Source organism: Numenius arquata, chromosome 1 (genome assembly GCF_964106895.1).
Source record: "Numenius arquata chromosome 1, bNumArq3.hap1.1, whole genome shotgun sequence".
NCBI lineage: Eukaryota > Metazoa > Chordata > Aves > Charadriiformes > Scolopacidae > Numenius > Numenius arquata.
In genome coordinates this window covers 107,618,820-107,642,013 of record NC_133576.1, presented here as the reverse complement: position 1 = coordinate 107,642,013, position 23,194 = coordinate 107,618,820, and the positions used below count along the sequence as shown (strand labels likewise).

Sequence of the window (23,194 nt, the reverse complement as noted above, 5' to 3'; positions counted from 1 at the left end):
TACCTATTCAGAACAAAAGATGCAGATGTTTAAGGAAAAAACTGTTGATATCGGAACAATTCCTCCTACTCTGAGAAAAGAGTGAAAAACCTCTAGAAATACACTATCTCAAAGAATGCAATTCTGCTTTTTAAATCAACTGGAAAAAAATAAGACATCAGCACGACCTGACAGAATAACTGCTAAGGACCTCTCTTTGGAAACTGGGAAAAATATTTAAAAGCAACCAACCTGACCTACGATTACTGCTTAAAACCAAAGTAAGCCTCCTGAACCATGCTGCTGGTAGGTGCAACTAGATGAGGCAAGAGAACTTATAGACAGACAGACACATTTTTTCAGACTGTCCTCTCTCAAAAATTGTCTCTTCAACTGAGAAGAACCTTCTTTACTTTTATTCATCATTGTAAATACATGTACAATATGTTAGCCAAAAAAGGACTTTGATTAAATTCATATTTAAATCAGGGTTATAATGAAAAGAGCATTACAACTTAAAGAGTTAATATAACATGTTCATAACACAGTACTAACTAAAAAAATCCACATCTGTATTCCATTGTATTTATATTATTTGCCCACTGCTTGAACTGAATTTTTGTGCATTTGTTTCATCTACATTTTTATCATGCAAGCATAATACTGCATCTGTGCAAAACTTAGTGTTTCTAGTTGCTGTAACTGATATTAATAGGCCATTTAACCACAATGCTACATCTGAGTGGAATTAAGTTAGGCAACAGAAAAATGTGCATGAATTTAATCTTTACGAATGTGCAAAGATGCTTGGGTTGTGGCCACTGCTAGGCAAATTTCATCCCTATCTTTCCAACAACCGACCCTTAGATTTTATAGAATTCCTGATGGTTTTAATTGTGTTCTTGCTCCAAATTTTGTGAGATGTTTATTTTCTTGATCATTTGCATATGTTGCCTAAAACCATATTTTGAATGTAGTTTTCCAATGACAAAAGTTTTAGTGTACTTGTCCATCACCCTCTACAGACTGTCCCCCTGACATTTGCATCCAAATTCAAAGAATTCAAAAAGATACAGAGTACATTTAGACAACAGTTTTATTCCATAGCTATTCACAACAAAGTCACAGGAATATGCGAATTAAACATACGAAATGGAAGAAAAGCACCAGGCAAGTGTGCATAAAGGCCCTGATTCAGGAAAGCATCTTAACATTTGTAATGGGTTTGAACCTTACCAGTTAACAGAAGTCAAAGCTAGCCAAAAAGCCACAAAAAACTTGAGCTGATGGGTTTTGGGGTTTGAATTTTCAAGTGAGCATTTTTTTTTCCTACAAAGAAAATATTATCCTACAATCCCTTCACCCACCAGAATTCATCCTGAAATTCTCTTGTCTATTAGATCTTAATTAGGAAGTCACAGTAGATATTGATGATAGAATTATAGCAAGGATGGACAACACAACACTATGCTTTGCACTAAATTCCCTCGTGGAAAGGATTGCTCAAGATTTCCAAGGTCATTACCCTAAGTGAGGTCCTCCATTCATTAAATCGAACACCTGAGCTGGATTTAATGACTGTTTGAATCGACGAAGAAACTTTACTCCCTGATTGTCTCCACTCTTTGAGTTAACAAAAACTAAAAGAGGACTGGCACAGGATGGCGGGCATGTGGCTTTCCAGAAACCTGTGAACATAGGTAGAAAGAATGAAATAAATAAGGCTTTCTAATATGAACAACACAAAAAGAAATCATGGGAAAGAGGAAGAAAGGGATGAAGGACAAAAGGAGTACATTTTATCTTCCATGATGTAAATGCTAAATTGAATATTAGCCCTGCATGAAAACATAATTGCTCAAGATTTACCAGTTCATTTTTTTCTTTCCAGTATTTTCAGTGTCTAGATTTAGTAAAATCCTGAAGACAATAGTTTTATTGTTTTTTTCACAGTGTTATTAACCTTCTAGAATACTTGTCCAATCTTGTCTTTACAGCTTATCACATAATTAAATATATATTTCAGTTACAAGCGTTTGGTTTTTGATCTGATGTTTCTTTAACCTTACTGGGTTGAACTGGATCACCCACATCTGTATGAGCTTTCTAAGAATACTCACAGATTTTAAAAATTACTGTACCTAGCTGCTCCCATCTGAGACTTCACATAAGAAATTTTTTTCTCAGACTGAGGTTATACTATTAATTGTAACAGAATCCCTGAACAACGGACCTTCAGCCGTGATTCAAAGCTTATTAAAGTCAATGCAGGTCTTAACTGATTATAGCAGACTTTCTCTAAGGCCCTTAGCAAGTACTACTAATGGACACTGTTGTCACTAACACAACCAGTCCATGGAAGTAGTGGTTCCTTGGCAACACTGCAAAATCAGACATCACAGGTATAGGTTTAGACTATGTCGCTTTCAGTCGCCTAAAAAAATTACTAAAGCTACAAATGAAAAAAAGGCTTTAGAGGATGCTAATTTAATTCCACATTATCATAATGTATAATTTAAAATAAGGTTTGATTGATTTATTTACATGCCAGGCAAAATAATTTCACATATGGAACAACCTTCCTAGCATGATGCTCTGGTCTGAGACACCACATAGCAAGTAAATAGAAAAGAGTCAATATATACAGCATAAACAATCACTTCTACTACATACAATAAAATTCATTAAACTGTGTTAAAGTTGTTGGTCTACATTTGCCATCAATACAAACTATAAAACTAAAGCAGTTAGATTTCATGATACTCCTTATTAAGTCCACTCCCTGCCTTTAAGTGCAGTCTCCCACTGCTCACACACCTCTACCCTGAACCTCCAAAGAGCACTTCTGAGTACCGAACATTTGCTGGGTTTTTAAATCAGTGTGTTGCAGGATTCTTACACTGCTTATATTTAAAAGAAATGTAGAGAGACTATGGAAGCGATTCTTCTCTTTACACTTGTAAAGTAGCTGTTGGATCTGAGCTATTCAGGGAGCCTACCTCTGCATAAAGCAAAGTTATCTAGAATTTGAGAACTCATAGAATGAGTGATGCATGCCAGGCTGGCATCAGCACATTTCATCTGAGAACTCTGGTCATTCACCTGAAAAGTTTCCAAGGGTCATAAATAAACTGGGAGAAAATTTCTAGTGAGGGAACTTTCAAAAACATTTTTTGAATCGTGTCGGTAAGATGCTCCTCTAAAAATATTCTGGAAATTTGAAGACTACGTTCACCTGTTCAGCAGAAGGATTTTAGCCTTGTTTAATTATACAGATCTCACTAGGCACTGCAAGTCCAGAGCTACCACTGAACACACTACAATACTACGTACCATCAGAGTCTATACTGTTTAGTGCTGTTGGAGGTATGATCGATACCTTACATTGGCCAAGCGGACATTTACGAGGATATAGATCTTTACAGGCAGTGTGAACCTACAAAAGAAACAAATAATTATTTTCCCTACAGTGGAACTGGTACAGTATCTATGTAACAAAAATGGACTAATCTATAGCATTTAAGTGTAGAGGGAAAAAGAACGAGACTGGAAAAAACCCCATATAAGTGTTCAACCACAAAGGCTTGTTACGCATTCCACAGAACATAAGGTTGGAGTACTTCATCTTTAGCTACCCCTATAGCAGATACAAATCGTCCTTTCAAGGGAATCACTTGCCTCCATCCATGAACAAGGGAGGACCAAGTTCCCAGCAGCCAGCATCTGTGCCAGGGGCAGCAGGCACACTGTGCACACGCAAAGAAAAAGCTCATTACATCCCTGGTCCACCTGGCTGTTCTGGAAGATATATCTGCACTAAGGCCAGTACATCTACCAAGCCAGACCAACCCACCAAAGGTGGATCCCATAAACTTATGTGTTGTAGAGGTCTCTTCCGTAGTTATTGAAGAAAAAAAAAAAAAACAGGCACACGCAGACGGTGCTGCACTTCACCTAAATTTCAAATCACCTCTGGAGATCCCAATCATTTCCCACTGCCTACACACAAAGCTTCAGACATCTATATGCCAAAAGCCTCAACAATAAAAAAACCTGCTGACTTTCCACTTCTATAGCCCAGTGTATGAAACCCATCTTTTTAGACAAGTTAAAAAAATTCAAAGAAAACTATATTTTGGGGAAACAGCAATAATGTTATAGAATTTCAACCAGCAACCTACAGAGTGTTGTGAGGAAGACAACTTCAAGATTTTTCAGTAATAAAAATATTAATACAATAATATTAATAAATAAAAAATATTACTATTACAAAATATTACTAAAATATTATTGCAGCAATATCTACGATAAAAGAGGCAAGAAAGTAACATATGATTATCAGGCATCCGGAACAGGCATCTGAACCTTCAGTTATCACTTATGAGAAGGCAGAGAAAACATATTGGATGACAACACCTATTAAAGAAAAGCTGCATCTGTGGGTGTATTAAGAATTAACTGAAGTAAGTATGACAGGCATGAGAAATTATGAACGTTAGAGAGACCTGAGTTTGCACAAGCTGCCTGCTCCTACTTAATCCAAAAGCACGGTTATGAAATGACAAAATAAAAATAATAGCAAGCAATAAAGCTGGCAAAATCCTAGGCACTTGGACGTGGTTCATTGCACCTACCATAGCTTTACACCAAAGGCACTTCCAATCTTGCAGGCGTAAAACACTGCCACAGGTCTTGTCGCAGACTGCACATTTGGCACTGACGGGCAGATTGCCCTCTAACCACTGGTGAGGCATCGCTATCTGTGAGGGAGTAGTCACAGAAGTTACATATTCAGAAATCAGAGGCTTGTCTCTCAAGTAAAGGTGGATTTAAACTATTTCCCATAGCTCTGCTGTTTCATCAAAGAAGCAGGTATGGCTGACCAGGATAAGTGACACTGACACTTGCAAGGCAACGGTTATGAAGGTGGACTGTGGTGGCATTTCACTTGCCAGGCAGAAAACGTGACAGCTGAAGGAGAAAGACATATCTCATTCAACTATTCATGGTACTACGGTAGCAACTAACCACAAAACAACAGCGCAGTTAAATCTAGAGACTGTAACACAAATAAGTACCTGTTCCCTTAATGTTGACTACATGACACAAACCAATTAAAATAGCTAAAATTCAGAAGAATAGGCAGGACAGCAGAATATCTCTGGTGGCTTTACGTACCCCCTCGGTCACCATGGCTGGTAAGTCACAGCTCCATAAAGCAGTCCCTAAATGCAGCGCAAAGCTTCACTCAGTGCCCTCTTCGTCCCTTTAATACCACGTGCAACTCCAAGCACAGATGGAATGACACTGTGTGTGCAATTCACTACTAACACTAACCTTCTAGCAAGAAGTTTCAAGCCAGTGGCACATACATAGCTATATCTGTAAAAACAACCCATCTATCACAATAAACCTCTGAAAAGCTTTTGTCGTTTCTCCTGCTAATTTTAAAATTCCTGCTCTCGTTAGTAAAAAAAAAACAAACCCACACCTCAGTGAATTCCAAGCAGGCCTCCTAGAGAATAACTATCGGTAAGGAGGACATGAAATAGATTGCCAAAACAGCATGGTAACAGTATAAAATACCACCTTTGCTCAAGAGCAGTAGGAACTTCTGGGAGCAATTCTCCAGCTTCAGAGTTTCTCTGCATGTGGCCTTTAAAACCTTGTAACTCAGCTGCAATCTAGCGCCCACAGATACTAAACTTGTCTTGTGAGATAGGAATATAACTTATGTTCCAAATACCATGCTAATCTTCGAAAAGTGTTCAGGAATGTAGCCACCTACCATTAACTTCAATGGATCACATGGCAATATTTCTATGCTTAGCCTTTTTTTTTTTTTTTTCCCCATAAAGAAGAAACAGCTTTGGAAAATACTGTAAATATAAGTAGTACTTACACCGTCTTCATCTTCAATGATGTCTTTTCCAATTGAGGCTAACGTAGTCCATTTGCAGTTATTTGTTGCTCGGACAGCACATCTTTTATGTGCTTTAAACTTACACACTGGAAGGCACACACAAACATGTATACTGTGTTATTTGTTGTATTTCAGTGCTACGCATCCTTTAAAAAACTACATACAGATATTCCATAAAACAGCCAAGTACATGTCACTTAGTGTTGCACACATGACACAACCCAACTAAAAGAAAATTAATTCACAGTCGCTCCAGCCTTAATTCTCTAAACTGGGTTTACCTGTCTAGCTATAGCCCATGTTAAGTGTGTCCTCAAATCCGCATCGGTCCCCATTTTTTTTTCAGGTGCAACGCAAAGTACTAAGGTACAAATATATCTTTAACTGTGTTTTTGCCTTTTCTATTCCTCCAGTGACGCAACTCAGATACCTGGTTTAAATTTACAGGAGGTGATGGGAAAGTGTTTCACAGAAGCGTTTTGCTTCAGGAGCCCTGTTTCTTTGCTAGAAGAATCCCTGTTGGGCACCATACTGTGTCTGTTTTCCCAGAAGCTGAGAAAACGAAAGGCTGGGGGGTGACATATTTATTCAGGGTACTGGTAGTTACAGTATTTTCCAAGAGGTTACACTAAGTGAGGGAGAGCCTGACTTCTTACTGGATTATTTATTAAAAAAATCTACTAATTGGAACACTCAGCACAAGTGTGTAGTACCAGCAGACATTTTGACAATCTAATAACTATTTGTATTTTGTTCAACTCAATTAATATGACTAGTTAATGATATCATATTATACCAAACAGACTGATGCGTACAACTGTGGGCATTTCTGTTACTGGAACTGCATGACATCACTCTATTTAGAGTGCATTATACAAATTATTTTGGCAAAGACCATTAAAGGTTTATGAGAACTAGCCAGCAGACCAGAAGTAGTAGCCTCTTTTCAAACAAATATTTGACAGGAAACTATTAAAAGCTTTGGCCCATTGTTTGTCCACCATTAAAAACATTAAGCCATGGTACAAAAGGTCTTGTGAATCATAAATTTCTCATTTTAATTCCACTGATACACTGCCAGATCAATTTAAATAGTGAATTGAGACTTATGTAAGCAACATCTGAGTTTGAGAGCAATCATCCCCGTTCCGGGAGACATGTGAAAGTATGTGCTTAGCTCAAAGAAAGTGAAGGAACCAGAAAAAGGAATTTTGTTGTTTTTACAGTAATTCCCCTGGTATTTCAAAAAGTAGCATTCATAGGCCTGAATTGTTCAAATATCCCATATTACCCAACTAACAGGGTAGGCTCGCATTTTCAAAATAGCTCAGCATCGTATTGTGTGTTTGCCAACCTAAGCTGGTTCCAAGCATCTAAAGAAGTCAGCTCCCACAGAAGCACAGAAATAAAGACTGTACTTTCAAAAGTGATGGCCCTTGAGCAGTTTTGCCCCTTGAATGTTTTGGAGAAGATATGTCATCCTCATATGCATAAATGAGATGCATTTGTCTTTGCTATGCATATCAAAATACAACAACTCAGGGATGAGAGGCAGTAAGAAATCCCAAATGACTACGGCACAGCAAAGGAAGGGTATTTCCAAATCCTATTGAGCTACGGTTCAGCGAGGTCTCAGGGCTGTATGTTCAACCTCTGCTTTTTCAACAAGGCAAGGACAAATTCAAACCCAGGATTCTGAAGAGCTGCAGCAAGCCACACTATGGATAGCAAGTGACAGCTGATGTTTGCTTTTAAGTACAGTATATAATTTACCAAATCTCAGATTAGAGTCTCTATAGGTCACTTCCCTGCAACCCCAGTATCATCAAACAACAATTCATGTTACTTTGAGCATTAAACATTACCAAAACCAATGACCTTAAGACCCAGATGTAATTTTCAAGCAAAATACATAGCAGAACAGAAAAGATGGGTATAGAAAGGAAAATTTTAAATCAAATCTCAACCTTAGTTACCACTACCCCCTAATTTCTTTTGTCTCAGATGACACTGCATCCCATCAATGAATCAGTCTGATATGTGAAATCTTTTGAAAACATGCAGATATACTGCTAGGCATCAATTGCCATTAGTCTGCCAATGAAAGTTAAAAGATGAGAAAGAGAAAAATTTAGCCAAACCAAATCTAGAATATTCATAGAACATAATTTTAAATTTTAATTTCCTGTGTAAATATTTCTAGCTGGAATATGAAGCAGTGTCTCAGAAAGCCAAGCAAGAGAACTACTTAATTAGCAAACAGTTGTCACAGTGGTTCCAACATCTGCTGTCAGACACAGTGATTAAATCTAGAGTTATTATTAACTATAATGAAGAAAAGTCAACATTACTGAATGTTATCATAGGCTCTCCTGCACTGAAAATATACACCTTTGTTATAGAACACTTCTGTCTCAAAGATTTTCATTCTAATTACCCATCAATTAATTCAACTACGTTGGCAAGACACTCAATTTTTTTTCCCTAAACTTACCACTCTACCACCCATTTTATGATGAGTTTTCTTTTCTGTGTTCTTCAAAGAAAAACTGGTTCAGACTGTTCTTTTCCAACTTCAAAGGCCAATGCCAAAGTTTTGAGACTGATCTGAAGATCCCTGAGATGGTATCTATAGTTTAAGTTGTCAAGATGGAAGGATTTGTCCTCAGGTATTCCAAGAAACCTGCTGTTTTGTTTCCCAGAAAAATATCACATGATGGATGGACAAGCTACAGTGAAAACGGAGTGATGCACATGAAAAGAGCGATCTAACTTCACTCCAGTTTGAAGCTTATGTCTATGTTACAAAGGATAACATTCAGCAGTTTCTTGGAAGTTTTTCCTATTTTCACCCAAATAAATAACTAAGTTAATTTAATATTACAAACAGATTGCTAAAAGAATACTCATATTACAAAGTCAAGTACTACAAAGTTAAGCTACTCATGCAATACTTAACTTTGCAACGCAGGTTTGCAATACAGCTTCCCTACGCAGGTGTAAAGTCTTCAGTTATATGTTCATACGTATTTTGAGAATAGGACCCTCAGTCACTGCATGCAATGGATGATTCTTGATAAGCATGCAGCTGTGCTGAACTCTGGTTCATAATGATTTTCAACAGGTATTTGCCTTATTTACCAAAAGCTAATGAAATAAACACTGCTTTTTCAACAATATTAATTTCTTCCTGGCTTTTTAAAATAGTAATAATAATGACTATTATTATTATTATTACTACTACTCCTACTCCTATTATGCTCAGTATTACTACAATTAAGACCTTTTTTTCAATACTGTGTATCTTCAAAATATCAGTGACTTCAGAACAGCTTCAAGTGATTTTTGCAGTTACAGAAAACTCAGCAGTTCTGTGATACAGGTCCCAAGTTATATAAAAAACACACAATTACTCATTTGATCAAAAATCTTATTTAAGCGATTGCAGAGGGGCACAGTGCAATACAAAGTCACAGAACACAGTTTTTATTACTCCTTAATTCTTTAACAATTAACATCCCTTCTGCCCCATTCACTATTCACTCTCCAGCCTGTGCAGAAAAGGTGGCAAAAATCCTGGAGACGACGACTACCCAAGTAGTGTATGTACAATACTCTATGTACACTCTATGTGGGCCGGAAGAACAGGGTTTTGATGGCCAAAAAAAACCCCAATCATAATGAAAAAAGACCAACTTCACAAAGTGCATTTGCAGAGGCAATTTAATCCCAATATTTTCTTATTGCTTGACTCCACGATCCTAAAGTGTTCTTTCAACACTTTTGAATACTTTTCAATACTTTCAGTACTGTTTAGTTGTGTAATTCATCACAGGAGAAAGCGTCTCCTTTAAACTGCAATCTCCAGCTCATTAAATATATTTGATATTCAAGAATCAGGATTCAGTCATGATAATGAAAACACTACATAAAGAAATACATCTTTGGGAATAATAATAAAGGCAGTGTTCTGCTGGCAATGACTTGGATAGAAATGCGGTATTAATACAGAGTAATTGAGGTTAGAGAGCTTTGAAAGAGTTTCTGTAGATAATGATCTATAGTTCCTTAGGTTTCTTTGCCTAAACATTCCATGTATCCCTGTGTTTACCTGAAAACTTCTTAGGCTTAGACTCCTGAGCATACAGCAAGCTAAACTCTGAATAAGAGAAACCTTTGAGGAGCATAAAGAACAAAAGCCTTACTTGATTCAGCTAGTTTGGAGTAATTTCCAAAGCAAGGCAAAAAAATTATAATTTCTCTGTCCTACTAAAGACTGTGGATGAACGTTGAGGAGATCAGTCCTTTAGAGCTAGCTGGAGCAACACAACACACAGACAACGTTTGAAAAGTAGATAAGCTTTTGAGAACATACATACAAAAGAAGGAACCAGTGGGAAGAATAGCATTACATCTCAAAGGAGTGTGTGATTAAATTTTTTAGAAGTTTTTTGAGTTGTAGAAAGAACAAAGCCTGGTTTGATATGAATTACATCTTCAGTTTGATACACATACTGATTCTTTGACTTCTAAAAAGATGCAAGTTCACGCTACAGTCTTTTCCCTAGCAAAGGTATTAACATGCCCTCTTTTCCTACACAGGAGTAACTTCATGGTGGCCTGCAAGTAATTTGGTCAACCTTTGCCAAAGGCTACTGGGAGGGAAGGTGCCCTGAAAAAAGAAGGCACCCATCTTACCTCCAAAAGAAATGAGGTTTGTGGTGTGATCAAGCTGAAAAAAACAGTTGTGTAACACTGCTGGAGACCAGCAGGTCTGAGAGAATAAAATATTACAGGACCGATCTTCTAAAGTATGGTAAACTGCAAAATATCAGCAATGGGATTTATTTTTATTTTTACCTTAACAGTCAAGAATCAGACCGCAAAGAGCACAAAGACTCTAAGCTACTTTCAAGATAACGTGGTGTACCAGGAACCCAAACCACTGAGAGGAGGAAGAGCTCCAATATCTCCTGGGAAGAAGCCTCTCCTGCTTCTCAATACAAGACATAATAGAGTAGCCTGGGATCAATGACCACACAAATAATTGAATTTAGTATCCACATAAATGGATTCCCAGCGTAAAGCAGTGCTGGAGGTTTCAAATGCCAGGCATGAATATTTAAACAGTTTTTTTAAAGATGTAATGAGAAAAAGTAGAACATGTCTGGGGAATCTTAAGACTCCATACTTCCTACATCGTCTCCTCAAACAGTGTATATTGCTAACACAGGGTAAGTCAAAAAAATAGATGGTGAAAGGCATTAGAAGTGCACATGGCAGAAGCAAGTAAATATGAACTCAATCACATTAGAATTTCAGAGAAAGAAGTAGTATCAAACCAAAACACACTTCTTTGATGAAGAAATTAAGGATGATTATCACAGGGCTATACAGAATCAGGGACAAAGTATGAGTATTGCAGTAAAGAGGCAACTGTCAAATGATTTAGATTAGATGCATAATTAAAGCTTTCTTTTTATTTTAAAAAATACTTAGAAAAAATAAAGAAAATAGATATAAACTAGTAGCTAAGAAGTAAGAGGAGGTAAACTTATTAATACATAAAAGAATATCATAGTATCTACATATAAACCAATCCAGATCATACACGTTTATGAAACTGTGGACCAGTGAAAGCAAATCCAAACTACCTTCACGAGCCATTTGTAAAAACTGCTGAAAGATCAACTGGCATCAGAAATGTGGATAAATGTAGCATTAGTTTGCAGTAAGTTATGCAGAAAGATGACAAAGTCCAAATCTGGAAATTAAGGAAACTTCCTTAACGTAAAGTTAACGCCAACACCTTAGAAATTAAAACCATACTTAGAAGCAAAATAAGACACTGAAAAAAACAGAAAATGATGAACTACAACCATTAACACTGATAACCTTACAAGAATAATTTTTGCTAAACAGCCTTTTAAAATATCTATAATTAACTTACAAAAGGATAAATTCTTTATGAAAGGAAAGAAGTCTTCTTTCCTTTGCCTGAGCAAACATAACTGTATTTGTATACAGAGGCAATACAACTGCATTTTCGTTAAGCACATGATACTTCCATCTGCCAATATCAGGCATTGAAAATACCATAATTGCCTTAAAACTGTCCAAGCGACTTATACACAGTGGAAAACATACACCAGAGAAGCTGGAAGTAACTATGCTACTTCTAATTTCTATGAAACGGGTTCATCCCGTTCCTTGGCAACTACACCATTAGCGACATTAAAAGCATGGACGATTCAGGACAGTGGGTTAATGTTTCCTTTGTAAGATTTCCTTAATACACATTATTATGCTCAGACCTCAAGTAGTATAACAGCATCAATAACAGGAATGCATTAGCAGTTGGGTAACATGCATCAAAAAAAAAAAAAAGAAGTTTTGAATGGTGGAACTGTAACTCTTTTCTGGACAGTTAGCTATTTTGGTAATTAAATATCTCTACATTTCATATATATCATAAGGTCACATGAATGCTTTATTTTCTGCTGGATTCTAACACAAGCAGACTTGTTACCGCTTTTTCACAGAACTTGCAGGAGAAAATAATTAAGTCGTTTCAGATTTATTATAAATATTTGTTTGCGAAATACCATTTCTCCAGATAAGCTTAATGTTAAAGACTTAGCCACACCTCATTTTTCTTTATGCTCAATTTCATCTGTTGAACCATCAGAACGCAAAGGCATCTACAACTCTCCCCCCTCACTGCATGAGAGAATTTTTACACCAATAAATCAGTCCTCATCTGTCCTGCCTGTACAGCAGAATCAAGCAGCAGCAACAGAGCAAATGAGAATTGGAGGGGGAAAGGTCGTAGCGCTGAACAAAGTGTTAATTTTTATGGATTTTGGGCAGAAACTACCATTATGATTTTTTTTCCTAAGGTATGCTGATTCTGCAAAACCATAAGACTATATTGTTTCACATTTTTGATGGGAAAATCAAATATATCCTATCTTTTCTTGCAACCTGTCCACCCAGCACACTCCAGACTGGTCGCTGCAGGAACCGTTTTATTGAGATGAGTTAGAAAAAGGCACCGGACCACGAAGAAAGTGAACCAGATCGTTAGCAGCCCCTCCACCCAAAACAAAGTCACTCTACTGAATAGACGTCTCCCTTCGGGCTTTTCTCTTACTCATTATTTTCAGAATCATTACTCGTCTTAAACTTCTGCCTACATTATAAACAGGAGGAAGAAAGCGTTTATTTTACCTTCACAAGACAGGCCGTGAGAAGTGACTCCAGAGAGGCTCTCTCTACACACGTTACAGAAGGTAGGTCGGGCATGGGAGCAGGCGTACCAGTTATGCATCCCTGAGAAATGTTCCACATTAAACTGTGCGGTCTAGTAAAGGAGAAGTTAAGACAAATTTGCAAGTACAGAACACAGCTACGGTGACTGAAATTACCTACGGTCCCATATTACAGGTGACGACAATGCAACGTTCACCAAAAGTATTTTCCAAAGAGTATTTAGACTGCTTTCCCTCCAAAACTTCTAAACAAAAGTGTGATAATAAGCTCTCATTTCAGTAAAGGTCTTAACATAAATCTTGGCTCTGACATTAGACACACTTTTCACACTAAAGAGGGTGAATACTCCAGTTCTGTGTCCTGTAGCATGATCTGTTGAGCTAGAACAGGTTGCACCAAGAGGGATGTCAACTTACCTCATAGTGTTCTCTGGACTGAACGGACTTCAGAGAGCTTATCCAGTCCTCCATTTCTTTTCGGTTCTCAGCACACAGTATTAGCCTCCTAAACGGAGTGATTATCTGAAAAAGATAAAGCATTCTGATTAATCTAAATAGTAAAAACCACAATAGACTGTAATATTAAACATACTCTTTCTTGCAAGATGATGCAAAAGGAAGACACGCCCTAGATCACAAGATATTAAACGCTTAAAAATATTTTCTTTAACACACTACCAACAACAAAGGAGTTTTTGCTTTTCCTTTTTCAGTTCCCAATATTTGAATCAGGCTTCAGTATAGGTCTTTAGAATCTATATTGATCATTCTTCCTTCTCAGCTCTTTGTCTATGCACTGAGATTTAAATACTCAAATGCCAGGCGCTGAAACTGCTAAAACAGCCGTTCTGGAAATTACTAATTGACAATGATTGCAATCCTATTTCATAACAGCATTATAGCAACTGCAAGGTCCATTCCAATTGCCAGAGACAAAAACATATCAAAAGCAAAAGCCTGATTGTATCAAAAGCAAAAGCTTTCATTGTATTTCTCACAAATTTAAACATACATAAATTTAAATCAGAACTTTCTATATGAAACTGAGCATAAGAACACATACAAATCTTTATAAAAAGACACAAAGAACAAAAGCAAACAGTTGAAATCATATCCTACTAAGATGGTTGAACGAATTCCTGGAATAAGTTGATGCTGGGGAGTTTTCAGTGGTCTGGTGTTGGATTCTAGAAATCTGAAAATGCTGTATCTAGGAGGTTCAGGGTATAAGCTGTTTTGCCCCCTCCCTCACCAGTAGAAAAATAATTAAAATAACAGGAAGGCACAAGAAACTATCAGCTAACTCCCACTGAAATTATTTTGAGCACTGCACTAAAATAGACGAAGCAGTTACTTACATAGCAAAGAATTTAAAACAAAATAAGTACATGAAATTAAAGGAAAGTTACTTGTTTTATTGTAGAAAGTCTGAAAAATAAAATTAAACCCTTTCTCAGGCGCATGCATAAATCTGTTGCATAGTCTGCACCACCCACACTTGCGAATTACTTCAGTGAAACAAGGAAAGGACCACCAAAAAATGCTAGCTCTGAGTACTGTTTTAAATGCTACAAGCTAGATATCGTAACAGTTGCACAATATTAAGTAAACACTTAGCTACAGCTGCATTTACTTACCCAATCTCTGCCGCAAATAGTCTCTAGCCTTGATTTGTCCTATCCACCTCCTCATTAAACTGAGCTGCACTTTAACATATCTCAGAGGCAACGTAACTGAAGTGCAGCAAGCTGCAAGTCACATGGAGGGGAGACAAAAAACCCTGTGGGCTTGTTGGCTTCTCCCCCCCCCTTTTTTTTTTTTTTTGATGTACTCGCTTCACATGGAATGGAATAGTTTCTCTGTTTTCTATTTCCTTCAATCTTGCTTAAGCTTTTTAATAAGGTTTATTAGTAGCTCTCCGCGGCTCTTCCTAAAGAACAGTTAATGCAAAGAGCAATGCTTCTCTCATTAGTTTGGAGCCAAACAGACGCTTTATTACTTCAAAATGTTTTTCTAGGCCAGGTCATCAAATGAAGCCCAGAAAAGCCATTAAATCATAATATAACCCTGGCTCCAACAACAATCAGCATTCTGCTGGAATTTCCAGGTTTCAGTGGACTCAGAAATCTTATTTGGGCAAATACACCCACCAGATTATTTCCCATTATATAGCATATTATAATACGGATGAAGTGAGGACAAGTCCCCCCAAAACTCTTCACTTTGTGTTCGTCTTTCCCCCATGCTCATTACGGATGTTAACCTGTAACCAGATGTTGTGAAATGCCATGAAGCAACCACAGCTGCATGTATTCCTGAAGTCTCCTGGCAATCTTGATCTTTTCAAGTAATATTTATTTATATTACTCATGTCTTTAACACTGATCACAGCAATCCACTGTGCATCCCCCTCCCCTCCCAAAGTCAAGGCCTTAGTTCAGTTGTTCACAGATAGTTATTTAGTCCCAACGGAGATGCCTTTTGGTACCCAAAGCATCAGCACAGGGCAGGTAAATATGACAGAGGACCATAACTCCCAGAACAGCAGCTACAAATAAGGTGGGACACCGAAGGCCATCTCAAAAGGTATTACACACCCACGTCTCGTCAACCAAATCATGTCACCAACGATTGCTAATTAATGCATGTAAACGTACCAGAAATTCCTATATCCCAACTTCTTATTGAATTCAGAGCATAATAAACTTAATAAGGCTCAGAGCATTTCAACAGTCTAAAAGTTATGTTACATACTGATGATCACTTCAATGTAGGATCAATTACCATTACTGCTATAAAAATAAAGCAGAAAGTTGGAAGACACATATTTGTAAATACAGCATCTATAACATGATGATTAAACTACATATTCTCTTTGATTTACATATTTTTAACAACAAACTTGGAGAAGGTGGATGATAACATGAAAACAGAAAAAATGCATTATATGCGAAAAATATGGACAATGCTTGGAATTTTTCTTAAAAAAAAAAGAGAGAAGCAAAGCAGTCTGTTTAGATTCTCATCTATTTCAGTCTACAAAATCATGGAGAAGATGTACTTCTTGTTATTTATTAGATATTTCACCTATCATGAGAACTCGGGGAACCAAGGAAATGATCAGCAAACCATCATCAGAAGTGGTTGTTTTTCCTAAATGTAATGCATTATTTAGACTTGAAAAATATTTCTAAAGGATGTTGAGGAGACCAGAAGTATAAATGTCAAAAAAGGTACTTGACAAATTCATCACGAATAGATGCATTATATACTATAAAACACAATACCCAAAACCTTCAGCTTAGCAGACCCTCAAAATCCAACGAGTGAACGCTGGGAAGTTATGCAAGAGGAAGAATCACTGTCCATGCTCTGCTGCTTATAATCATTTCTTGAGTACCTGTTACTGTTACTATACCACTTTGATTCAGTACGGTTTTATGAGCTTTAGGCTAAATCAGTATAGCTGTTCTTGCTTGTCCTAAACTGAGAATTACTTCCTATAACCTTTTTATTTACACAGAAGGCATGCTTTCTCATGGATGCTTACAGAAAGTTATGATTCATTAACTTAAGTGGGATGTTTACAGTGCATTCATTAAAGATAATGGGAACCTGTATGCAGACATCATCAACATTAAAATGGATTTAATTGTCCTAAAAAATATTTTCCAGACAAGTAAATTTGGATTTTACTAGTAATCTTGTCTCTTTGCATGTAGTCATATTCAAAGTCTTGTATCTTTTCTTCTACCAACCAAAGTCAGTATCTTTTCTTCTATTATGTATTACCTTTTTTAAATTAATGCTCACTGCCCCAAATATTATTATTGATATATCACTCTGAATATGCAGAACTCTCAGCAGACAAGAATAAATCGTATAATACAATGACAAAGGTAGTGTCACAGGGAGCAATGGAAGACCATCAAGGTAACATAAGAATGAGGGAACTCTTAAATCTTGGAGGAACTCGGGTACTAATGGTTCACACGCTGACAAAGCAGAAGACAAATCAAGAAGAATGAAGATGAACAAAAGGCCTTAAAAATAAATAAATCAAGCAGATTTAATTTAGAAGATTAAGTTACTTCAAAAATTTTCACTGTCGTCAAGTAGCCAAGAAGAAGTCATAGCTGATTTTGGAAGAGAGAGATATCAAAGCCAGATACTGCAGTATATTGGAAAGCAATGAAATTGAGGTAGTGGGAATAAAAAATGTTTTTAACACAGTAGGCATAGGGAAAGAGCGAGCATGTACAGTCTTAAATGTCGAAGGCAAACAACACAAGTCCTAAAACATCATAGGGAATAAAGAATGTCTAGATAGGAAGAAAAATGTCCCACTACTGCAATAATGTTCCTGTTCTGTTCAGAAAAATACGGGGCTTTTTGAGTGGGGAATGAAGGAGAGAACAAGAGGACATTGTTCAGTCTTGCCACCACATAGGTCTTGCCATAAATTGGGATTTTGACACTTGTTGACACTGGAATAATTTGGCTTCTAAAACCATACACATACTCATATATATGTGCACACACATCTGGAAATAACTTCAATGAAATTACACAGTCAAGTTTTGGGCCACTACTGCAACTTTTCTTTCAGACAGCACATATTAGGAACAAAATTCAGTGTAAATTTGAAAGCATCTTTTGCTTTCAAAGGGGCTAACTTTACCAATAACGTTCTATATGCCTTCAACCCAATGGCTTTGGACTTACAATCTGTAAAATAAAATCACAGAGAGTTCAATTAAAGCCTATTGCCTAATTTTTAACATATTTCATCATATCAGCAATATATAAGAAAATACAGTTCCCAAAGCTTGGTGGCTACATTTCTGGTTTCCTTTACCAATTCAAAGAAAAATGCAGACACCACATTTGCTAATCAAGAAAATAATGGTCTACATCTCAGCAGCAACACAGCAGCTATTGTAAAGCACCCCACTTCCTGCAACATGATATTTGCATTAAGGCACCTTCTGCTGCTCTAAACTATTATCAGGCATTACACTAATAGCACTTTGTATGGCCGATCTTGCATTGACTTAGTAATGTAGAAACACCACTTAGAATCTAAAACGTGCAGGGAAATGGTTTTCTTGTTCTTTGAACAGATATTTTTAAAATATCTTTCTGGAACTAATGAAGAGAGGGTGGTATAATGAGAGAAAGAGCACCTCCGCCACTCCTCTTAGGGACCGCACTGGATGCCTGGGGTAGGAACGTAAGAGATTTAATGCTTTGCAACTTCTCTGTCCTACTAGGCGTTGGCGAGCGAGTTCTGGCAAAGACCAGGATAACATGTTATACCTCCCTTGCTTTCTGTCTCCCCCTCCATTTCCCTGTCCTCACGCACGTGGGTCCATACGAATGTGACGGATGACGGCATCTCCATCACAGTGGTAGGAGTAGACTGCTGAGGTCATTGATGCACCCAGAGCAGAACATGTCTGCAAAAATCACATTGCTAACAGTTGGGCAGCTTTCTACAGTACTTTAATGTCTTGGATTCAGGATACTAAATAAATTATAACAGTACTGTCCCTGTCAAAGGTGTAGTTGGTGCTTTACGGTGAATCGTCACTATTATTTTTCAAGATGAGCTGAGCCAGGCAAAAGTATAAATTACGAAAGGAGCGGAGGATTTAAAAGCATGGCGAGTAATAAATGGCTATTATATCTGCCTGAGTACAATACAGAATTTATAATCAGAACAATTAGCTCTGTCTACTCCACTAAAATGTCGCTTCCCTCTTTTTGCTGGCCTTCTCCTATTTCACTGTTGCCAAGCTCACAAGCAATGAAGTAATGCGTGGTTTTGGCCCCCATGATAAAAACTCTTAAGAGGGGGAAGATAAGGATTAGTTCCACACAGCATCTCCTGTACCAGCACACCAGGACAAGTGGGGTTAACTAAAAGGCAGGAGAAAAGTGGTTAGATCACAGAAACAAATATAAGGTCTACTCTGATTTCACTCTGTAGTAGAATCCAAGTGGGGTAATTTAGGTGGCCTTGCCTTATATACCACATCCAGCAAAAATGAAGGAGCATCTCCCAGGATATATCCAGGCACATGAAGGACAAGAAAGTGATCGGAAGTAGTCAGCATGGATTCACCAAGGGGAAGACATGCTTGAGCAACCTGATAACCTATGATGAAATGACTGGCTTGGTGGATGAATAGACAAAGGTGGATATCGTCCACCTTGCCTTCAGTACTTCTTTCAGCGTTCACTCAAGATCCTCACGGATAAGCTGATAAGTATGGGCTCGATGAGCAGACAGTGAGACAGCTGAAAACTGCCTGAATGGCTGGGCCCAGAGGTTAGTGATCAATGGCATAAAGTCTAGTTGGAGGCCAGTAACTAGCAGTGTACCCCAAAGGTCTGATGACAGAAAACTGGGGGGAATAGCTGATATGCCAAGAGGCTCATGCTGCCATCTGAAGGGACCTCGACAGGCTGGAGAAATGGGCTGACAAGAACCTCATGAAGTTCAACAAGAAGTCTGAAGTCCTGCACCTGGGAAGGAACAACCCCAGGCATCAGTGCATGCTTGGGGCCATCCATCCGGAAAGCAGCTTAGCAGAAAAGGACCTGGGGTCCTGTTGGACAACAAATTGAACATGAGCCAGCTACGTGCACTTGAGGCAAAGAAGACAAGTGGTGTCCTAGGCTGCATTAGGAGTGTGATCCTGCCCCTCTGCTCAGCACTGGTGAGGCCACACTTGGAGTACTGTGTCCAGTTCTGGGCTCCTCGGTACAAGAGAGACATGGACATACTGAATACAGTCCAGGGAAGCGCCACAAGGATGATGAAGGGACTGGAGCATCTGACAAAAGAGAAGAGGCTGAGAAAGCTGGGATTGTTTTGCCTGGAGAAGAGAAGGCTCAGGGGGATCTTATTTATACATTTAAATACCTGAAGGGAGGGTGCAAAGAGAACAAGGCCAGCCTCTTTCCAGTGGTGCCCAGTGACAAGCTAAGAGGCAATGGGCACAAAGTTAAACATAGGAGGCTCTGTGTGAACATCAGGAAACACTTTTTTACTGTGAAGGTGACTAAGCACTGGCACAGGTTGCTCAAAGCATTTGTGGAGTCTCCATCCTTGGAGATATTGAAAAGCTGTCTGGATGTGGTCCTGAGCAGCTTGCTCTAGGTGGCCCTGCTTCAGCAGGCAGGTTGGACCAGATGACCTTTGAAAGTCCCTTCCAATCTCCAAATCACACTGTGATTCTGTGAAAACAGAATCCAGGTAAATCAAGTAATCTAGTGATGACATGTCCAGCCTCGAACTGTAAAACAGATGCAAAAAGTATCCAGCAAAGGTCACTTTGTCAGAAACCTACAGTTCCCCAAATCTGACCTCATGTATATGAGGTCATCATCAACCAACTGCTAGCAGAAAAATATTATTCCTTCAAGTATAACTTTATAATGAGACAGTTACAAGAAGCAGGGTAGGAAAGTTTCATGAATTTGGACCAAAGAATTAGAAATTTATCTTAAATCAGTATTTAAATATAGAAACACCAATAAACCATTCTTGTAAATGTAAACTGGAAACCGCTATATATAGTTCAAGGCCTCTACGCTTCTTTGAAGTCCTTACATGAAGATTTGCTAAGCACGTTACTTCGCACTGCTGTGCCCTTAGCCCCAGCTTCACCAGCTCATTACATGTCTATCAGATAGGATGGCTTCTGTACTTAAAAGAGAACATTTAGTTATATATTTAAAGGCATTAGGTGCATAGTTATACAAAATAAAACAGCAAGTGACTATTTTTTTTCATCTGTAATAACAGATGCTTGTTTAAACATGATCCAGCTGCCTGAAGCCAGGGATCCTTGCTCACCAGAAGCAGGAAATTTATTCAACGTTTACACCAATGGCTTTGTTTATAAAGTTATTTGGTATACAGGAACTGCACCGAGGGATATTTTTTCAGGTTTCTCCAGGTATTTTAATCACTTTCAAAGCAAAAAGACAAAGAAACGTCAGAGGATAGGTAAGTGTAAAACTGCAGGAAGAACAAAATCTGGCAATCCTCTTGCAGTAATTCATAGACTAGTGCTCATTCTCCCAACTGCTTCGTCAGTGCTATACTATGAGTTCAGACAAAGAAATAAAAGGTATTTTTAATGCATTTTCTCCTATGCAAGTCTTCTTATTGTGTTTCACAAATTAAAGAAACTCTTAGAAAACTGAAGGAAGAAATAGAGACATTTTATCTGAACTGTTTTCAAGAAGTTTCTGCTTAAGCTTGAAATTTGTGGAAAACAAGCTCCGGGTAAATGTAACTAGAATCCAAATGTACAATATAGCCCAGAATGGTCACATTTTTAAGCCTCCGCTTTCTTTTTCCTCTTCTGAAAAATGTTCGGTTTTCTTCTAATAGCTCAATCCCGAGCGGTTTATCTATGGATTTTAGCCTTAGAGCTGAAACACTTTATTGCTTTTTCATAATGAAACTTAAAGCTTCAACATTTTCAGACACTCTAGAGAGACAGTGCATCAAGTCAGAGATAAGTAGCTTTAAACTTGAAAGTCACACCCAAAGCTACCCAAAGAACTCTCAGCTTCATTACATTTTTTTTTTGTCACGGTCGGAGGGCGGGGGAAAATGAGCAAATGCTAAATGGAGGGAAAAAACCTAAGTGCATCACAACTGCACACTAATTGCTTTTGTCTCTCCAACTTTTTCTTTTTTTTTTCCCTGCAGCATATTAATTTGCTATTTCAGTTTTTGTTTTGTTTCTAGGCTGCCTGAATATAGAAAAAAAAAAAAAAAACCTGAGTGGAAAATTGAAGAAAATGGAATACAAAGCACTTCCCCTCTCTTTCTGTGGTTTGGGTATTGCTCGGGCTGGGAGCATTAAAAAGCCTCTGTCATTTAGAAGCTCATCAGCATCTGTATGAAACAGCAGATAGTTCACAACCAGGGAAAAACTAAATCCATCCAAGAGTTAGCGACCCCTGCAAAGCTGAGTCATGCTGGTGAGGCCAGCTCAGGAACTTGAACTGTTTCCAGCCATTTTCTGCCTCCTGGAGATGACAAGAGGCCCCGAGATCCTCAAGGATGTCACTCCAGGACCTCTGTCAGCCCTTTGCTGACAGCCCTGAAAATGGGGCATGGGGAATATCTGGACATGACATTTCCCCATTTTGAAACAGTGCCACACGCTGACCCTTCTTAACACCAAGGGCAAAATTGGAAATACAGTGTTTCTAGGAGAAGGATTTGGCTCTCAGAGGAATGCACTTTAGTAAAGACATCTACAAATATGTCTGAACTCCCACCATTGTCAATATATACCGTTAACAATGTTTACACTCAACTGGAACGCAAAGGAAATTTCAAAGTGTACCCAAACCCAGGAAATTATTGCACAGCTGAAGGAAAATTCTGATGTAAAGTATGCTGAGAGGAATCCTAAGGATAGCACCACACACGGTATATAGCACTTCACTGATATTTCTTTAGTTTGCCTTCAGACAAAGAATTTCATAATACTAACATACACTTCTAAACCATACCTGGATCATTGTTACTATTATTATTACAATATTAGTATGCATTTAAGATATACCAATAGCCAAGGTTCAAGCAGACTAAAGAGTGTTCACACAAAACTGCATTCAGTTAAACACATTTAACGTGTAATTGAAATTTGTGGTTTCTGTAAGTTTATCAAGAAACAGAAATATCTTTCCAAACAGAAATCCATTCCTTTGGTGTTCCTGTGGTTTATTAAAGGGACAAGTCAAGCAAGAGTGTCTCCCTTCAAGGGAACATCAGCAGAGATTGCATGTGGAAATTTACTTAAAATACATTTTTCACAAAGAAATAAAACTGCAGATAGATGTGCTCAAGAGTACTCCTACAGAACAGAAAGGAAAGTTTAATCATCTAGGCTATGAACAAGGCAGCGAAAAAAGTTTGCTTAGCAATAGCTGAAACCAGAGGAAATCACGCCAAGTCTGGAACAAGCCAAAGCCTTGAAGGTGG

At 37.9% G+C, this 23,194-nt stretch overlaps 1 protein-coding gene across 2 annotated transcripts in view; it reads right to left on the bottom strand.

Moving 5' to 3' along the window:
* DGKH (diacylglycerol kinase eta) overlaps positions 1-23,194 on the bottom strand; it is a 169,944-nt gene that overhangs the window by 41,562 nt on the left and 105,188 nt on the right. Inside the window, exons 5-10 of one of the 2 annotated variants that reach the window (XM_074153646.1) lie at positions 13,591-13,695; positions 13,133-13,265; positions 5,882-5,988; positions 4,614-4,739; positions 3,313-3,415; positions 1,505-1,667 (exon numbers count right to left, since the gene is read on the bottom strand). In XM_074153646.1, coding sequence (XP_074009747.1) covers positions 1,505-1,667; positions 3,313-3,415; positions 4,614-4,739; positions 5,882-5,988; positions 13,133-13,265; positions 13,591-13,695 — 737 coding nt within the window. Of the gene's footprint in view, positions 1-1,504; positions 1,668-3,312; positions 3,416-4,613; positions 4,740-5,881; positions 5,989-13,132; positions 13,266-13,590; positions 13,696-23,194 lie in introns of those variants that run through there. The other variant, XM_074153654.1, reaches the window with a different exon arrangement.